A 19,242-nucleotide genomic window follows, 5' to 3' on the forward strand; every position below is an offset into this window, starting at 1 on the left:
GCATGATAATTTTTAGAACCCATTCAAAGCTAGCTTACGTATCAATGCAATTAACAGCAGTGAATGTGGAGGTTAACAAACAACTGACACCCCCCCCCCCCCCCCCCCCCCCCCCCGTCCTTACCCCCATTAATGAGTAAAATCGTCTGGCGTTAGACGGTGTAAAGTCCAATAACTCTGACTCCTAGGAGTCAATGGGTTGAGTATTACGTGTACATGTGTAGAGCGAGTTTCACTCGAGTATCGTAAAACCAAAACCAAAGTAATTACTTTGGCCAATCAAAAAGGATGGAGACAATCAAGTAAACCAATCAAAACTCCAAGTAATTACACATAGCCAACACAAATTGCGGGAAAATGGGCACGCACAAGCGACAACTTTGAACCAATCACTGATTGAAGTAATGCAAAACCAAAGTAATTCGCTAATTACTTTCGACACTCAATTGAAAACCGCTCAATGTCTTAATCAAAGACGCTCTTTACAGTGATTTCTTGTAAGATGTTTTAGAAATGGAAGTCAATTTGCTTGAAAAGCGTTTTCCAAACAATAGTAAACAGACATACTGTTTAGATAATGTAATGAAGAATCATATTCAATGAGATACCATAAATAATGCCCCACTGAATTATTTTCAATTCTACTCTAACATTAATTAACCCTTTGACATCCAAACCGGCCAGACTTGGTATTTTACTCTGTCTAATGCCAGATTATGTTACTCGTCAATGGGGAACCCCTGGGAGTCAATGGGTTAATTAACTTCTTGGGTTATTTCATGTTAGTGTTTGAGAGTCAAATTTTCAAGCATTTGACTGTCCATTTAAAAAAATAATATTGTTTCACATAAAATAATGTACTTACTACAAATTGAGCCTTTTTCTGTAATATCGAACTTGTACGTACTGCAGGCGTGCGAGATATGAAAATTCATTGAGATTGTGTTTTATTGGCCCTATTTTCCAACAAGAATAAATGGAATAATCATTACTGTGTTCAGGCAGATGTGGTAGTGATAGTACCCTTTAGCTGTTATACTGTATTTCTTATTAAGTTATATTAACTTTCATATTAATTATAAAGTTCCAAGTAGCTACCCACTTTCTACAAATGAATTTCGAGAAACCATTTTCTGTTATCTTATGCCAGAATTCATCCAATCAAACAGATCGTCACTGATGAATGAAATAAATGTATATACCGTTAACTGACTTTCTTACGGGGTTTGACATTTTGTTAGAGTCCAGTGGCTATTATGTGGAGTTTTATTTTCAGTAGATAAAACAAAAAATAAAGGATTGAAATATTTTCAACGAAGTTCAAATTTTCCTTCTTTCTTTCTTTCTTTCCAGACATTAAAGTCAAAAAAGTAAAGTTTTTTTAGGGATCACCCGGGCCCTGTTCTTTGAAAGCCGATTAACTTAATCCAGGATTAGCGTAAACTTTTGTTTCATGTTTTCAACTCTTTGGTCAAAGTTTCTTTTGCTTATCTTTGTTTTTTAAGATATTGACTTCTTCTAATGTAAAGTTTTGCCGACTATCAGCGTTGAACAGCATTTGGGAGTAGAGAAATAAAGTCCTCGGTAAATTTTTAATCTGGGATTAGCGTTCATTGGCTTTTGAGCAACTGAGCCCGGGAGGTCACCAGTCATGTGATCTCTCATGTCTTGTAAAAGGATGGTTCTCCTGTGGCCACTGCCTATTTGTTTCTCAACCAATAGGGTTACCCACTGTTGCCTTGACGTCAATGTCAACTCTTTAGAGCACTATTCCAAATGTTTACGAAGAAACAGGACGTTTCTTAATAATAAACCTTATGTCGAGGGAAATGTGGAGCGATTTTCAACACGACAGTTCTCTGCGTTCTGTGTTTCCAACCTGAATTAAACTGGATGTAATCGGACGGTACAGAAGGCTTGGCAGCCGCCTTTCTCGACGGGATATTTCTTGCACCGATTCCTCCTGCAGACTGGAAAAGGTCTCAGTTTATTGGGATTTCCATATCCCTTTTTCATCAGTTGGGTGACGTACGTTTCTTGGTTGCGAAAAACGTCCGGTGGGAAAGTTTATGTCTTCACGCTGAAAATGCAGCAGTTCGAGAGCTTTCAGCCTAATGCGAGGGGATCTACTAGGGGGATTGGAGCTCCTTTACTAAACGATTACAAACTTGAATTCTTCTGGAAGCGATTTCCACAAACATTGCTTGGTGGCTTAAAGCTTAAGCTTGGCTACGAGGCACCGTATTACGTTTACTTGTTCCAAGTGTTGGTGTTTTTAGTACCTTTCGTTCTTGGGGGTTTGTTTACTATTTTCGTGGAGTTCCATATTGTAACGGATTTGTACGTCAATAGCTACATTTACGGAAGCCTCATGGTGTTATTCGTCCTCGTTACGCAGCTTTTTAGCTGGCTTACCCGGCGAGGGTCCTCAAATCTGGCTAAATTTCAAAAGAACATTTTAGCTCAAGACGATGAAGTGGACTTCGTTTCATGTTGTGGTTTCGAAACAGTGCAATTCTTATTTCCGAAGAAAAAATTTACGATAAATGTATTCATCCATGCAATAATTTCAGGAGTTTTATGTGGAGTGATGTTTTTATATCTGTTACCTTCAACTCTGAATGGTTTGTTTGGAAACACTGGTGCTACAGCTGTTGTTTTTGTGTTTGGATGGTTTGTTGTATGTGTAGGTCAGTACTCTTTGACCTCGGCACCTGCTCCTGAGCTGGCTTTATTTAGAGCGTTGGATAGCTTGGAGATAACTCCACTTATGCGGCCTTTCTATGTGTTAATATTTGGAATCATTGGTATCCTGTCAAGGTAAACCATCCATGTACAATTAGCCCTGCATTCCTTTCACTGGCTCTTGAGATGACTTGGTCTGAAAGCCACTGAATTTTAGTTATTGGATGTAATCACCAATCTTAGTGATGGAGTGGGGGGTGGAACACATTTAACCCTTTGACGTCCAAACCAGCCTAAACCGGCCAGACTTAGTATTTTACTCTGTCTAAGGCCAGAGTATTTTACTCTGTTTAACGCCAGACGATTTTACTTGTCACTGGGGAACCCCCTTGGGAGTCAATGGGTTAAGTTGAAGGCATAGTAGAGTTACCGGTAGTCCTTCCCAATCACCCATCTGGCCAGTCAGCTCTGTCAAATGAATAGCATCCTAAGCATATAGAAATTGGTTTTTCAACTGGGTTGATATGGTAAATTGACCGACATAAAGAAATTCAAAAGCTGGTGTTTCGAGCATTTGTCCTTCAAATTCGCTCTGATGAAGGCCTAACATTCAAACATTAGCTTTCAAATTTCTTTACAGTGATCAATTTACCATATTAAACCCACAACATTTCCATTTTCCACTTCCCCACCAACGCAGCACCACATTACACCTCTTAATAACTATGCATACAGTCTGGGATTCTAATTCCCTTATTCTTTGGCAAGTTGTGTGCTATTCGCATTGAAGTCTGTCCAGTAATTTATGGCCAATGGAAGTAATGCAAACAGAGTGCAAGGGAGTTGAAGTTCTGTATTCCATGAATTGCACCTCTTAACTTTCCATGTTGTATTTGAATCAATGATCTCATCATTGTTTTCTTTTTATTTTAATTAAGGAATTACCCGGAGATTGTCGTGGTTGACAAGGTTCTACACATTCTGTTCCCATTCCTCCCCCTGCTGTGGATTGCGGGGGTATTACCTCCTCTTGATGTTGTGTTTTCGTGGCTAGCAGAGCAGGTCCTGGTGCTAGTTTTAGGGGGCTCAGCAATGGCAACAGATATAAGGTGGAATTTGAACTTTTTATAGTTTTAAGTTAAACTCAAAATAAATTTTATATATACTAGTTATTCAATGCTTTCAAGTGGTACTGTGACCATGGAACATCCCACAAGTTACTTGTATTTTCTTGGTATGCATACAGTGGTTCACTGTAGGCTCCAGCTAGCAATAGATTAAAAATAAGACCCACAAAGAGGAGACAACATCTCTAGTAGAGTGGGAAATAGAAACAAAAAAAATAACAATCATTAATTTACATTAATGTTAATTTCCTTTCAGGTTATTTGTGATGTTTGTCCTATCAAGCCTCGTAGTTATCGTGGTGATATTCATAACTCACAGTACAGTCATAGTCATCACCGCGGCTTGCGTTGGCTTTGTTTTAAGCTTGGATATTTTTGGTTTTGTGCTTCAACTCAGAGTTAAGCTCAACAGCTTATGTACAAAGAAACCCATGACCCAGTGGAGATTGAAAGAGGTCATCATCTTTATCGTCATGTTTTTTCTGACAGCAGTGATAGCAGGTGTTTCAAGTCATTTCTCATCTTTTGCTGATACACAGATATTTCAGTCATTTTGTTTTGTATTTTTGGTACTGCTTGTTTCTTTGAAAGTTTTGGGAGATGTGCAATCCGTCAGCATCTTCTTTGGCTTGTTCAGAAATCCATTATTTCCAGCAAGTATTCAATCATCAAGAATATTTCACAAGAGAAAGAAGAATTTGACGTATTTAGGGATTCTCCACCAGGCTCTGCATGTATATGGTGGGTTGTACATATCTTACTGTAACAGTGAAACTGGTGGTTCAATTTGCACACCACTTTGCAATTTTGTGACTCAATGTTGGTGTTCTGATGGGCAGTTTGCTCTCAGGAAGTTGCAAGTTCAAATCTCAACTTGCTGCCAGGTGTTTACCTTCCCAGTGTCAGGTATTTGTACCCATTCAAAACAAACTTGAACTCTGTTTTTTAGAATATAAATTTACGGCATAATAACTCTACATTGGGTAGGATTCTTGAGGCTGTGAAAAAAGTATTTTTTAAATAAACAACTCCACAATGTATCACCTGCATGATTGTCTGCAAACCTTAAATTATTGCAAGCTCTGTGAAGTCAATTGAAAACTTTGTGTTGTCTCAAATACGCCATCATCGACCTACAAAACTCACAAGAATTTAATTCAGGACTGTACGGGGGTTGAAATATCGATTCAACACAACACAATTTCTTATGTTAAGCGCAACTGGTTTTCTGTGAAAACTCTGTTCGCCAATACTGGATTTCCCTCATAAACTTTCTTTGAAGAAATTAATCATTTCAAATCCATTTAAAGGGCCTTCCAAAATACAAATGTATAAAGTTATCAATTCCAAAACAACTATGGAGAAGGTTCTCAATGTAATGCGAAATTTGAATCTTCAACTTGCTCAGAGCTCATCAAAAACGCAACATTGCGTGACAATAATAATATTTATTGCAAAGTGGCATGCAAATGAACAATCTGTTTCATTGTAACCATAATGATATTCTTATTGATGTTCAATTGACCCAAGGCCCAGAATGCCACCACAACCAAAGTGAAGTGGTCTGCCTTAGTTACTTACATGTACCAAAAAACTGGTGTGTACCTTATGACAGTATATGTTGTATTTATAAACGAAGTGAAAAAAAGCAATCACATATTTTTCCAATTTAATTAGACTCTGCTTATCCTCAAGATCAAGGGCAATAGTAGTCACAATTCTTGATCCTGTCTGTGCTCGCAAATAAGACGCCCCAGGCGACTGTTAGGCAGCAGCCTTGTGATGCTATTCTGCAACAGGAAGAAACATTCAAGAAATACCAGTAGCCTCTAGATTGCTCTCTGGAAGTAAATTTTTAAAAATTGTAAGAAAAAAATTTCTTGTATTCCAACATCATCAAAATTATCCAAGGGATGCTTTTAGAAAGGCATTACATCTTTGTACCAGAATGTCCTGAAAGCCAATTGAACATGCCCTAAGTTTGCTGACAGAAACAAAAATGTTCTGCATTTTAGTTTGCATTATTACCCTTTTACAAAGCTACTCCATCTTATTCAAGTTGTAGATTGTGGGTGAAGTATCATAGGGCTTGATTGCTTGGAAAAATGCTAAAAAGTAGGAGACTAGTTAGGATGATTAGCATAAAGACACAAGAATAATTACTTAGTCGCCATTTATGAATATGGTCTATGAGGTCTAAAGACTTGTAATGCTTCTCTCACATGATTGTCTACATTTTTCTGATTTAATACACACAATTTTGTTTGCTTCGCTAAACATTTTACTCTTCTTATTCTAGTTTCACCTTTACTACAAGTTGCCTTTCTTGCCATGTTCCTGATTCCTGTGCAGTCCACCATGATCACGAAATTTGCATTGGCTGTTGGGACTGTGAGAGCATTCAGGCAGGTAAGGAAACACTAAGCGGATGCTGTGAAGCATTCAGCTAGAGGGGTTAATAACATGTTGTGTTCCTCTGAGAGATTAGACCTCAGTAGGACGTCAATGGAAACCAATGTAAATGTGAAGTAGTACCTGTTCAGTATAGGTTAACCCATTGAGTCCTGGGAGTGAGACTTCTGTCTCATGCCAGACGACTTTACTCGCCAAGCAGGGGCATCCCAGGGGGCACCCTAGGGTGCAAAAGGGGTCAATGGGTCAACCAGTAAAAAACTATTTCTCCTCCATTAATGATAATACTGTCTTACGTAATCACCCTGAGAGGAATTTTGGTTTTCTATTATAGGCTTGGCAAAACAGCTTTAACTCATTGTTAGAGTTATCTGTTGTTTGTCTCAGTAAAATAGCACTTGGTTCTGATGCAGCTGTATGGTGGAATTCAGCAGGATTGGGTCTGCAATTGATGCTTGTTGGAGTTTGCAGAGACAGGATTCAGCAGCTTCTGGACAAGATTGTTTTTATGGTGATCTTAACTGTCACATCCTGGAAGCTACCCAAACAAAGACACAATGCAACACTTCCCATTCTAGTTACGTCTGCCATTCTTCTTCCTGTGGTAATTGCAGTACTTTGCACTTCAACTTTATTAGCAGCTCCATTATTGCCACTGTTCTGCCTTCCTATTTTCCTGATTGGTTTTCCAAGACCTCTGCGTTCATGGCCATCAGCAGCCAGTACTGCTGCAGTGATTTGTGAAGACTCGATATATTATGAACAGTTGATCCCTCAAGTCACAGCCAGTCTTAGTGAGGCCATAGCCAAGGGCAGCCTTGGTAATCCATTACCAGGAGATCATTTCTTGGCACGATTTCAGGACCGTTTAATCTGGGCACATGTACTCGAGAGTGGTTATAAATTTGTCACTTTAGTACTTAAGGGTCTCGAACTGCAAGAGACATCATGTCACACTGTTGAGGCCACAAGTGTGGATGATGTGTTCCAAGAGGTTTTTGTTCACGAAGGCAAATGGCCACTGGTGTCTGTAAATACACATGTAACAAACGTTCTTAAGCCTCGTGACGTTCTTGTACTCAATACTTACTCTGATGCCAAAAATGTGCTGACAGGAATCATTGATCAACCTGAAAACCTAAAACGAAATTCTGAGAATTTCTTCAAGACCCTTGTGTGGGTGTTAGTAAATTACTGCAAAGATCATGAATTTAATATTGATGAAAGCAACACAAAACAAACTTCAACAAAAGGCAACCTTAAAAAGCAGGAGACTTTAACACCTACAGAAAATTTAGTGGCTTTCAAGCCAAACAACGGCATCAAGGAAACTGTTTTTGAGGACCAGTTTACCCAGGAAACCTTTGAGCTTCAGCCTCTTTCAAAAAGTACACAAGAGGATCAACAACAACAGCTTACAAGTGTGTTTAGTGTCAAGCGCCAAAGAAGCAGCTCCTTGCCCAGTCTGAGCGGTAGTGTGTGGTCACAAGAAAGCTTAAAACTTGATGAAAGTGTAACAAGCCTTGGGAAATCAAAGGATTCAAAGAGAGTTAGTGGTCTTCCAGTACACGATGAGGATATTGATGATCTTGATGGGTCATTAAATCTTGGAGGTTTTCCAGCCGTTGATATAAGTCAATCAAAGGCAGCTACTTCTCAAGGCGCTCATTCACTCATTAACAAACAAGTTTCTTCTGTTGTTAGCACATTTGTAAACAATTCTACTAATTTTGGTACAAGCAGCAAGGTATGGCCTGCATCTTTCACTTCAGAGCATGCTCACAAACTTGACCTGCCATTACGTTGGAAGTCTTTCATTCCAGTGGATAAAAATCACCTAGAATCCTTATTTAGCAAATTTCCAGACCATTGGTTTACCCATGTCGTAGGATGTCTTCACTCAGGTCCAGACAAAAAGGCCATTGCCCAGAGCATCCTTAGTGATACTGCTCTTGTCAGCATTTACAAACAGTTGATATGTGCCTGTTATGCCCTGATAGAGGTGTTGGGATTGCCAGGTTCCTCCGCAGCAGCTGCTGGTCCAGTACATGTTCACAAGGTGTACTCTGGTGACTTACCTTGGTCCATAAACATTGATTGGCTCAATAAGGATGTTGAATTAAAGGCATTGGTACTGAAGGCATACAGGTGTGTCATCATTATGCTAAATATCATTAATTTCATTTATTGCTTATTAGAAAATTCAGATTAAAAGGTTGGAGCGAGTTTTTGGCAAGGTTTGATGGTGAAAAATCACCAACAATAATTTCGAAGGTGGATGGGTGGATATATTGTGGGATTGCTTGAGAGTGAAAATTGCACTGCATGCCTTAGGAAGGCCATGAGAAAATGACTGAAGTTGTTGTACACATCACCTGCGAATATCATATAAACCATTTGACATTTCAACTCCAACATTATGGCTTGACGATTGTCGCCTCTGTTAATTTCCAATATTCCGCCTTTCAGCACAAGCCTTATGTGGATGAAGGGGGTAGTTTCTAAAGAAACTGTGGTGCCGCGTCGGTGGGGAAGTAGTTTACAAAAATTTTGGTTTTATCAACGGAGTTGATAATGTAAATTGGCCACCGTACAGAGATTCTAAAAGCTGACGTTTCGAGCGTTAGCCCTTCGTCAGATCTGAGCTGAGTCAGTAGTAGTTGAGCATCCAAGTTGAGATCAGAATAATGGTCAAACCTTCGACTCTCACGAGTACTCTGGGGTTTTTTTCCAAGTTTGCTGGTGTGTGTTTCTTGAATTGTTGAGATAGGATTGGTTTGATTTTCTGTGTTTGTAGGTACGCTTTTAAGTTGACGTATGATGAAGCAGTTCTTGGAGAAGTGACCAGTGATGATGAACTCATGGAGTACATGACAGAATATGATAGGGACTGGTACCTAGGTGCTGACACAGATCGGGATTGGCAGCTGTCAGTCCAAGGTGGAAAACCTTACCTCTTCTCCCTTGGTAGAGATAAAAGCAAGGTGGGAAATTAGATGAGCGTTTACGTACATCTCGACTTGTTGATTTAGAACATTAAGTGATGTTTCATGTACATGTCTTTTTCATTTAGGGGTCATACACAAGTCGTGTTCTCACAAAACAAGAGATTATGGCCCCGGTGGGGCGCCTTAATGGAGAGTGCGTAAGAGGCCAGTGGGCCTCTCTGGTTCTTGAACTTTTGTACTTTACTAATGATGACGAAGAGCGATACAGCATCCAGGCGCACCCCACCCTACTCAGGAACCTCACTATCCAGGCAGCCGACCCTCCCCTGGGGTATCCTGTGTACTCCTCTGGAACTGTAACAGCACCTCTTGATTTACTGTAGCAGAACTGACAATGAAAAGGGGCTTTAATGGTTGCAATCTTCGCCCTAGATTTCATCAGTGCATTTATAATTTACGACTTTGTCGGCATATCTGAAGTTTGCGTCTTGTTATTAGCCGATATACTCCAAAAGAGGCTTTTGTTTTATCTTACGGTTCAGTTTTTGCTCAAGAGTTGCGGCAGTTTAAAGCAAAACCCAAGTTTCATTTATGGCGGTTTACAAAAAAGTCACAGTCTCCGTGCATGCGACCCGTTTTACTGTTTGTAAAGCTATCCATACAGAGTCATGAGTGTGCATGCATGTTTTATTGCAAAAACAAAGGTCACAGCAATGCGAGCAAATGCTCCTCGTCCAAGAAAAGTCATTCTTTCCCAGGGTAAGGCCAATTTTAACACTTTACATTTAAATAAATAAATTTCGTACGTGGCAGTGAACATTCTGTGGCCAATGTCTAAGTCGTGAGTAGCATGGTGTAAAAAAATGAACTGAGAAAGCTGCCTATGACAAATAGTGTAAATATAAATTTCCCAATTTAATTTCCGGAAACATGCTTATCCAAAAAGAATGTAAGCTGCAAGATATAGTAGATGGAATAAACAAGTTGTCCAGCGTGTACATTGACAATCGTGTGACTTCATTTGAAAAGGGAGTTTAAAATTTAGCGTTGGGACTTTTTTTTTTGTTTTTCCCAGCATTGGAGCCTACAAATAGCTTTTAGAATCTCTGTACGGTGGCCAATTTACATTATCAACTCCGTTGATAAAACCAAATTCTTGTATTCTACTTCCCCACCGACGCAGCACCACAGTTTCTTTAGAAACTACCCCTTCATTCAGAAACTAATTACCACTGGGGCCCTCACTCTCAATCACCCCTGGCATTGTTAAGTTGTGGGGAAACGAGGCGACTCCAGAGGTGAGAGGGAGCAAGAGCCCCAGAAATGTAAGGGTGAAAGTCATCGCGGCGCGGAGGAGGGAGGGTCGGCGATCCGCGAGTCCTGCAGCAATTCACGAAAACACAGAGTACGCGCGGATTGGGAAACTCAATTTATATACGGACAAGGTCAGCGGCATAACACGTGACCGCTAAAAACAACCGGGCCCGTGGAATAGCAAATTAGGGTGTTTGATTGTGAGGGCCCCGGTGGGAATATTCTGCGGTTTACCAAAACAACTAGATAGCCGGCAAAATCTCCCCACCACACCTACCCCCTTTAAATACCTGAGGAGAAAGTGCTGCCTTTGAAATGACATCTGCAAATGGTTAGACTCTCTTGTCTTCACGGATAAGGACAATAAACCGTAGGCCCCGTCTCACAACCTTTTTCTATGTTCACAACCCAGTGGGACATAAAAGCATCCACACACTATTCGTAAAGAGTAGGGAATGGAGTTCCCGGTGTTGTGGTCTTTCCTCTGTGGTATATCATGTTTTGGAGGTACTACCTACACCAAGCTACTCTAAAATCCGAGGGTAAATAAACATATGACGATGATGATGTGTTCACTCTCGCTTTACTGACCCCATCGCACAGGGCTTTTAGAATAAACTTAAAATGATTGATCTGATAAGTTCTTATATTTAATTGTTTATTTTGCCCGAAAAGAAGTAGTCAAATTCAGACAAAAATATAACTGGACAAAAAATATTTGTTTGACAGTATGATTCAGTTTGTTGAAAATACTCTGGTGAATATACTTCGGGCGAATATTATGGACATTGTGGTTATCTGGATGTTACGGTTTTCATGCTTGACTAACCATGATAAACATGTTATCATTTCTTAAGTAAGATCGAGTTCGTAAAACACTCTGAGTGACAAAATCACCAAATCCAAAGCCATTTTCCGGCTCAGCCAGAGGAAGGGGAACCTTGTTAAATTTAAAGTCAACGATTTTGGTCACATTGACCCTCTCCACTTTGCAGACTTCTTGATCAATCAAAGAAATGCGAATCTTCTTCTCGAAAGGCCATGATAAAAGTGAATCATATTCACCGGGAATTATTTTGATAAATACCGATAAATAATTTCCCTTCATTGTCTTATTCAACCCGAGGTCTGCACATCCCCCGTTTGGTAAAATCTTGATCCTCATTTTATACCCGCTTTTTGACAAATAAAAGGCTTCACTCTCTAGAATTTTCTGTTCATCTGAGACCGCCTTGTCATAAACAGCTTGAAAGTGAGATATCTTCCATACATACGGGGCATATTTCTCGGACATCTGCTCCAGACGTCTGAGTCTCTGTGACTGGTCTCTAACGAGACTAGCGAGCGCGCGGACCTGGTGCTGAGTTGCCTCTAGGCCGCGGAGAGCTAAGGCGAGGTGACGTTCAACTTCAGATTCTGAATGTAATTTGGCATCGGATCGGGGAAACTGGAAATAAATAAGAATTCGCACCCTTAATTATATCAACTTGCCCGTGGTTTAAAAAAATTCCAACTTCTAAAGGAACAGGATAAAAAGAAGAATTAAAGAAATCGCTGGAATGGGTGCAGAAGTCGATAATGCTGACATAAAGATATTTTTCATACCACTGCGTCACATCCTAAATTCTTGAATTCACACTCGACCTCGGTCTTGTGACATTTATCACGAACATGAGCCTCAAGCTGTCAACAAGATCATTAAGAGAATATATTACATGTGTAAACGCGTTCGTTTTTCGTTGACACTGTTTTTGACAGTGAATGACCTTTGTTTACTTTTTTGGCCTAATTGAAAATGAGTTGGAAGGTGGTTCTGTTGAATAACCGGCCCTAAGTTGTTGCTGGGGTGTGGCGAAAACTCAGAACTCTGGGTTGAAGAGGGTATGGAATTTTCAAAATGTTGTGAGACACTTGTTTTAGTAAGTTTCATTTTGTTTAAAGGAAAGAGGCGAAACGGATGACTGTCAGCGTTTTACAAGCGCCATCTTCTAGGCATTTGATTTCACGGTGACAAAATGTCTTGTGATCTGATAATTATCTGGGTTTCAGCGTACTTCATCGCTTATACCTCTTGGACCTTTTATATCAGTCTTCGCTTAAGTGGGCAAGAGTTGAACTGAACAAATAAGATGACTTGGGGTCTGCATGTACCGGAAAGCATTGTATTTTTGGTCACTTGGGACTAGTCTCTTATTGGGAGTTGTTTTGTTTTCTGTCTTTTGTTTCTTTTGTTTTACGTAATCTGTGCTCCGGTACCTGCAGAAGGAACCATGACTTGACCGTTGAGCTTTTTTTTGCAAGCTTATGCCTAAATGATGAGGTCGACAATTGAGTAAGCTTGGTAGTTACCGGTATGTGGCAAATGTGGTACGAATCACAGAACTAGAGCATCCATGTTACAATTGGAAACAAACCTTTTGTCGTGGGATATCTCTCAAGCCACACTTCGCACACTGAACGGGAAACTGTACACATGTAGCAAGGTGAGTCTAAATAAAAAAATAATGACAGCGGACGTTTTGTATCTGACACGTCTGTATCCACACGTGAACACTGGTAATAGCGTACAAACTGAGCATTTTAAATTAGTACTTGTCACATACAAAAGAAAAATAAGCCGCAAGACTGAACTTGCGGCTTGAATGGATGGCGCCCTGGATAATTTCAAATTTCAAAATTTTGTGCTTCACCCGTTCTGCTCGTCCGTCCGTTCTATCTAACAAGCAACACCACTGATTATGATTGTTTAGTCATTCACCATTCACATCAATGAGAGTTCGAACCAATGATTTGAGTTAACCTACCTGTTTTTGATTGTAAACGAATGATGTTGCGCAATATTCGCATCTGGTTTCCCTCAAAGAACATTCAAATGCCACATGAATTGTCAGTTCCTGCTTGGTTAGTCTTTCTTTGCAGCCGGAGTTGGGACAAGGAACAACCTTGAGCGAACAGCTAGACTGGTGTTTCTTGGAATAAAAATACACTATTACGGTAGGTGTGACCCACCCCATAGGTAAATATCATTAGTAAAGCGGTTCTACTCAGAAGGTCAGTCAGTCAGACCATCATTATTCCACCAGTCAGTCAATAAGCAAGCAATGGTATGAATTAATGAGTACGCGAGTAGCAGAGTGAGACAATGAGTCGCGCAGGCAATTAGTTGGTGAGTCAGTCAATATGTCAATCAATCAATCAATCAATCAATCAATCAATCACTCGCTCACACACTCATTCACTCACTCGCTCAATCATTCAAATGCAAACAATCAATTTGTTTTGTCCTTCAGTAAGATATCTAGTGACCCTGTCCAATTAATTTAACCGTTTTTTTTTCAGTACAGCTTCCACAATCCTGAGTAGGTAGACAGACATCTGCGAAATCACACAATTATCATTTAGACACTCGTCCGTCCTTGTCGTAACCCCACCTCCCCCCCTCCCTCCCCCCATCCTTTTTCTCTCACCTTCCTAGCTTTACAATTAAAAAGACGCCAGTTTCAGTTTTACTGCAACTCCAAGAAAACCCATTGAAACCCGTTTACGAACTTCACACATTAAGACAAATAAAAGCAGCAGTTATAGTTCACCTCGATAACACGAAGCTCTCCCTTCCACGAGCATCCAAAATATGAGCACTTCACGATAAGATCAAGAATTTGTCGCTGACAAGCCGCATCGGGAAATATCTACCAAAAATGAAATGCGGTAAGTGGTGTGTTACTGTTACCATATCTGCATTTACATGTTCCAGCACTCGGCAAAGTCCCTTTTGAGTGGTGGCTGTCTCCCAGCGGTTTCGTCCAGACACCATGCATTAATTAAACTTTTCAGATACATGACGCTAAGCCGGCCACTTTTTGCGCCAGAGATTGGGACCGACCACAACGCCGGGAACTAGTGTGTGGGTTCTTTAAAGTCATCCAGATTTTGTGAGCAGTAAAGGGTCTTGAGACAGGGCCTATGGTTTATACTTTCTCCTCGGATATTTTGACACTTTGAGTGTTGATTTGGCCAGGTTTCCAACCCGGTAGTCGAAGGCTCAAGATGTGCGCGGTCATAACAAACCGCGTATCAGTTTATAACATAAAAGGAAAATACAACACGGCCGAAGATTCCCAACGTAGCAGGGTCATTTTGCGTCTCGCGAGAGCACGTGTTGAACACGCGAGCGACGTCAAAATTTATGCCCCGTGGGAACTCGACCGAGCGTCTATTTTTATGAGAATTGCGTGACCGAGACAAAGTTGACCCTACTTGATTGTGCATATATTATAAGACGTTCGTTTTTATTAAGTTTAGTTGCGTTGTCTCATTCAGAAAACGGACTAACAATCTTAACGGAGCAATATTAAATATGTAGTTAAAATAAAAGGCTGTTTTTGAACCGACAGTCTGCGGTGAGAATTTTGGGTACCCGTGACAATCCCTCCCCCCGAGTTACCCTGGGCGAGATATTTTTCCATTCACTTGTTTAAAAAAAAATATCAACCGTTTACATGAGGTGGGCGAGACAGCTCGGGGAGGCGAGTTGTCTCGCCTCGGCTGGTAGGGTAATCGTGACGGGCGAGACAAATACCTTGTTGCGTGACAGCGGATGTCTGTCTGCTGGACATGTTGGTGTTGGGCGCCTGAACATGGCAACAAAGATATAAATTAATTTTTAGAAAATTTTTTTTGAAAAATTTTCCACAAAAGTGCCCATTTCCAAGAGCGAAACAGAAAGGGCTGGTCCAATATCAAACCATTATTATGTTAGAAGTGGATGCCTAAAGATCTGCATTGATCAGTGTTTAGTATGGACAAAGAGCGAGGCATGTGAATCAGAAGTGCTGGGAACTTCAAATCCGTTCTATTATGCCTAGATTCAAAAAAATAAGTCCAAACATAGCTTAAAGAAGTTTTAGAGTTTTAGATTGGGGTTTGTTCTATTCATAATGCCTCTTTGACTTGCTTCTCACGGTCTGCATGAGAGGCATGGTAAATTAGATAATGAAGATTTAGTGTATATCAAGCCTAAGGTTTGATGTAGTTGCAATGATTTTTTTCAAAAAATAAAACTGAAGTTAAAGAGATTTCATTGCTTTGAATTTGATTCATTTCAGAGGCTTGGAAGATTGCCATCGAGTCAACTAAATTGAACGGCTTCATTAAAACCATTCTTCAAACTTCTTCAATCACTGTTCATCCGTCGGTGCTGTCTTTCGATACTGTCGATGTCATTTAACACTTATTATTTCTTCACTTTCCGCTGTTGTAAGCAACACAGTAAGTTTAAACAATGAGCAAGGAGGAGTAACAAATAGTTCTATATGACATAAGACTACACCCTAACCTGACCTTAATCTTTCTTTAGCCTTTTAAGGCTAAAATTGCTTTTAATTGAACTCGGACACAGATCAAAGGATCAAATAGCATCTGACTGAGCCTTATGAAAAGAAAATGTGTGGGAGGACACTGTCTTGCATTACCTCAGCAAGGACTCCATGCAGATATTACACACTCTGTGACCGCATCCAACAATCTGCACAGGATCCTTCATCGTTAAGTGGCAAACGAGACATTCCCAGTCCTCAGGAACATTGCTCAAGAATTCGTAATCATACCCTCCCAACTCAGGAACGTTTTCGGCAAACGACAACATTACCTTTGGATATTTTCAAACGGAAGCATTCCGTTTCGTGATTATCGAAACCAAAAAGATGATATCGTATTTCCGTTCAGTCTTTGTTGTCCAATGAGCGTGACTTCCTCAACTGTTTGTCCATCACGCAATGTTCACCTCATTGTGAAATAAAATTTTATCTGTTTATAAACCCCTCCCAGCCCTACGTCCTCTTTCTTATTGGAAGTCCTCCAAACAAGTTACATTTAACTATAAAGCCATGTTTATTCCCTACGCTATGTAGGAAATAAAAAGGTCGTTTTTGATCAATCATTGTTGCAGTGACCCAAGTCACAGCCAGCCAATAGTCAATCGCGGTTTGCACTCACGTGATAGCCTGTTACTGTTTTTTTAACTCAGTAAAATAAAACAAAGAACGTACGTAAATAGCTCAGTACTTACCTCATTAAGGCACCTACAAGGCTACCATTTCTTTGACAGGGACGCCATCAAGCCACCGAGAGGTCATAAAAACTGGGAAGTACTTTTTTCGTGGGAAAAGGCCTAGGAAATAAGCAGAGAGTAAGAAACAAGCAGCGGAAAGTTTCCTTTACAATTCCTCTATGTCTGGTTACGACTTGTCTTTTGTTCGTGAAGTTCCGGCGGAATATCTGTGTCCAATCTGTGACTGTCCGATGCGGGACCCAGTTCAGACCAAATGTGGTCACAGATTCTGTAAAGTGTGCCTGGAGAAATCCTTTACAAGGTAAAGCCACTCAAAGCATGTTTCTGTCAATAGATCAGTCGCTTTTAAATTAGATAAGTCTGATTGAATTGATTAAACCGTCTAAAGGCAATTGAGGTCGTGGTAACAAAATAGTATCAATCTTTAATGGTTTGTCTTCAAGACCAAACATAATCCGGCGTATTATTCCGGTTTATGCAGTGGGTCAATTCGGCTCATTTGTTTTTAAAAAAAGAAATGGCGTTTCCCAAAAAAAGAAGCTTGATTCAAGGAAAGTTCTGGGCCATCATATTTGTAAGTCTTGAATGAATATTTTTTCTCCAATTGAGGTCGAACATCACTGGTATCATTCGTCCACTCTCATGTCCGTCACGGGCATTGGTGACAATAGGCTCGCAAAACGTGCACAGACGCTACTGTGCAGTCTGCAATCTCGTTCCCAGGGTTTCTTTGTCGATCAATGACAATGGAGACCCTGGGAACGAGGTTGTGCAGTCTGGAACACACTGCAGCGGGAATCTCACATATTTGTTGTTACTGAAAATCTACGCTGAATGTCCAACCAAAAGTACAAAGCAAAAAGTTCCCAAGTAAATCGCTGCTGATAGCAATTTTTTTCATACTCGAGACCGCAAAAACAGAATTTGTTGTTGTTTTCTCCCAAAAAAATCAATTTTCATTTTTCTTTGGATTGCAAAACTATATTAACTAAACTGTAAGTGACCCAAGTTTTAAGCCTTGATTTCAAACAGACACCTGTTTATTTTAAGTGAAATTTTCCTATTTAATGGTCTACCATTACTAACTTTGAAATATTGAGAGAGCTGCATCGACGAGAAAGACTTAAAAATCGCATCTTTCCTATCTAAGCCATTTTGAAACATAAACAAGTAGTCTGCGTGAGAAGAAAAACGCTGTTTACTTTTTTCAAATATCTCTTTTTGTTCCAGAGATATTTGAGTTTTTAAAATATGCAAATTAGCCAAGTGATGACATCATACACTTAACCAAATTTTGTTTAAATATGATAAAAAGAGATATCTCAGCCAATTTGTATCAGAAATTTTGTATTTTTTGCAGTAAGATTCTACTAAATGTTCTCCACAATATGAGCTTAACAGTTTTGTTACCATGGCATCCTTGCATACGGAACCCGCGCCCGCAGTGCGCGCGGCAGTCAAAACCGTGCTATCCTGTCAATCATTTGCCCTTTCACCGGTAACAGTGCATTTCGGTTGTGCATAAATCTCCTTGCTGTCGATCTACCCCGTGGAAATCTTTATTCGCGAGGTGAACACAAATAAATACATTATCAATACGGTTTTGTCGTCTTCTTACACTTGATTCGAAAATATCAGCCTGAATTCGTCTTAGAATAGTAAGAAAAAACATAAATAACAGCCAAAGCACAACAGCTTACGTTCGACTTCTGCTCGCGGACAACTCATGTTTGACAAAAAAATTGCCATTAAATGGTTTTCTGGCCCTTTATTAATAGCGCTCACGTGAATTTTAAATGGAGTATCGGGAAAGAAAAATTGCCAAGTTGATATTTGTTTCGTGTAAACATACGTTTTTAAGTAGCGAAAATTTGTATAAGCACTACAACACTTTTATTGACCATTGCTTGAAGGAACACCGTTTATAAGCTGCAAGGAAGTCGCTGATGAATTTTGCACAAAAACCTCGGCCCCTAACACGGGAAAGCCAGACTTAGAAAGTTTTTCAGCAAAGGCTCACTAAGGAAGAGCTTCTAGAGCTTGCCCTCACGCAGGTCGCCAGAAAGGTGCAAACAAGCTGATTCATGTCCGAAAAGAGCAAGATCTACAGTAGAAGAGACTAGAAGGGGCAGTCGAAATTGTGTTTCTTGTATTGTGTGAAAATTCATTCAAAACTTTTCCCTCACTTCCAAATAAGAACTTGCTGTGTCTTGCAATTCTACAGTGAATTACTATGAGGCCAATAAGAGAATCAACATCAAAGAGGCACTCCCAGGGGTTTGGGGGAAGAAGAGAACATGGCTAATTTGAACTGGGGAACAGAGTAACAATATCAAAATATTTTAGGGAAGGGAAGAAAACCAATTTAAATTTTAGGGATCAAAAAGCTGGGAACAAGTTTGAAAGTAATTTGGGGAACAACCTGGAAGCACAAGCAAATATTTAATGGGAACAAGGACCCCTCCCCACAGGAGGGCCTCATCTAATGTTCTGCCTCTTTCATCCAACAGCTCAAACAAGCAATTCCAACAATTTTTGAATGACCGACACGAAAAGAAGACTCTCTTAGAGAAATAAATTATTTATAATGACACTTTAGCATGCAAAACAATGGTACACACATACATATACATATTTATTAATCCTTTGAGTGAGGGACACTATACAGGATGCTAAAAGGTCAAAC

The 19,242-nt window shown here is 40.0% G+C and overlaps 3 protein-coding genes across 3 annotated transcripts in view; 2 read left to right on the top strand and 1 right to left on the bottom strand.

Moving 5' to 3' along the window:
- Positions 1-1,726: 1,726 nt before the first annotated feature.
- On the top strand, positions 1,727-10,170 carry LOC138026104 (pecanex-like protein 4). The gene is made up of 7 exons (XM_068873301.1): positions 1,727-2,820; positions 3,624-3,794; positions 4,069-4,553; positions 6,112-6,221; positions 6,559-8,372; positions 9,022-9,208; positions 9,298-10,170. The coding sequence occupies exons 1-7, from the start codon at positions 2,087-2,089 to the stop codon at positions 9,553-9,555; spliced, it is 3,759 nt and encodes a 1,252-aa protein (XP_068729402.1). The 5' UTR covers positions 1,727-2,086; the 3' UTR covers positions 9,556-10,170.
- An 881-nt stretch (positions 10,171-11,051) lies between these two features.
- LOC138026908 (TNF receptor-associated factor 4-like) lies at positions 11,052-16,211 on the bottom strand. The gene is made up of 7 exons (XM_068874363.1): positions 15,958-16,211; positions 15,066-15,117; positions 14,077-14,175; positions 13,291-13,455; positions 12,901-12,975; positions 12,092-12,169; positions 11,052-11,933 (listed from the first exon to the last, which is right to left on the bottom strand). Exons 1-7 carry the CDS (start codon positions 16,128-16,130, stop codon positions 11,301-11,303), a joined length of 1,275 nt encoding a protein of 424 aa, XP_068730464.1. The 5' UTR covers positions 16,131-16,211; the 3' UTR covers positions 11,052-11,300.
- Positions 16,212-16,517: 306 nt separating this feature from the next.
- The window catches only part of LOC138025290 (TNF receptor-associated factor 6-like), a 13,207-nt gene continuing 10,482 nt past the window's right edge, over positions 16,518-19,242 (top strand). Inside the window, exon 1 of the mRNA XM_068872528.1 lies at positions 16,518-16,857. Within this exon, the coding sequence (XP_068728629.1) occupies positions 16,715-16,857 (143 nt within the window). The 5' untranslated portion in view covers positions 16,518-16,714. The remainder of the gene's footprint in view (positions 16,858-19,242) is intronic.

This window comes from Montipora capricornis, chromosome 12, assembly GCF_036669925.1.
Source record: "Montipora capricornis isolate CH-2021 chromosome 12, ASM3666992v2, whole genome shotgun sequence".
NCBI lineage: Eukaryota > Metazoa > Cnidaria > Anthozoa > Scleractinia > Acroporidae > Montipora > Montipora capricornis.

Bases quoted from the DNA above. Each gene is read 5' to 3' on its own strand.
- LOC138026104 (XM_068873301.1), top strand. From the start codon at position 2,087: ATGCAGCAGTTCGAGAGCTTTCAGCCTAATGCGAGGGGATCTACTAGG. The intron at 2,821-3,623 runs GTAAACCATCCA...ATTTTAATTAAG, and splicing joins ATCATTGGTATCCTGTCAAG to GAATTACCCGGAGATTGTCG. The intron at 4,554-6,111 runs GTGGGTTGTACA...TTCTTATTCTAG, and splicing joins CCAGGCTCTGCATGTATATG to TTTCACCTTTACTACAAGTT.
- LOC138026908 (XM_068874363.1), bottom strand. From the start codon at position 16,130: ATGTTGTCGTTTGCCGAAAACGTTCCTGAGTTGGGAGGGTATGATTAC. The intron at 15,118-15,957 runs GTAATGCAAGAC...TGCCATGTTCAG, and splicing joins TGCATGGAGTCCTTGCTGAG to GCGCCCAACACCAACATGTC. The intron at 13,456-14,076 runs GTGAACTATAAC...TTTTATTCCAAG, and splicing joins GAGAGCTTCGTGTTATCGAG to AAACACCAGTCTAGCTGTTC.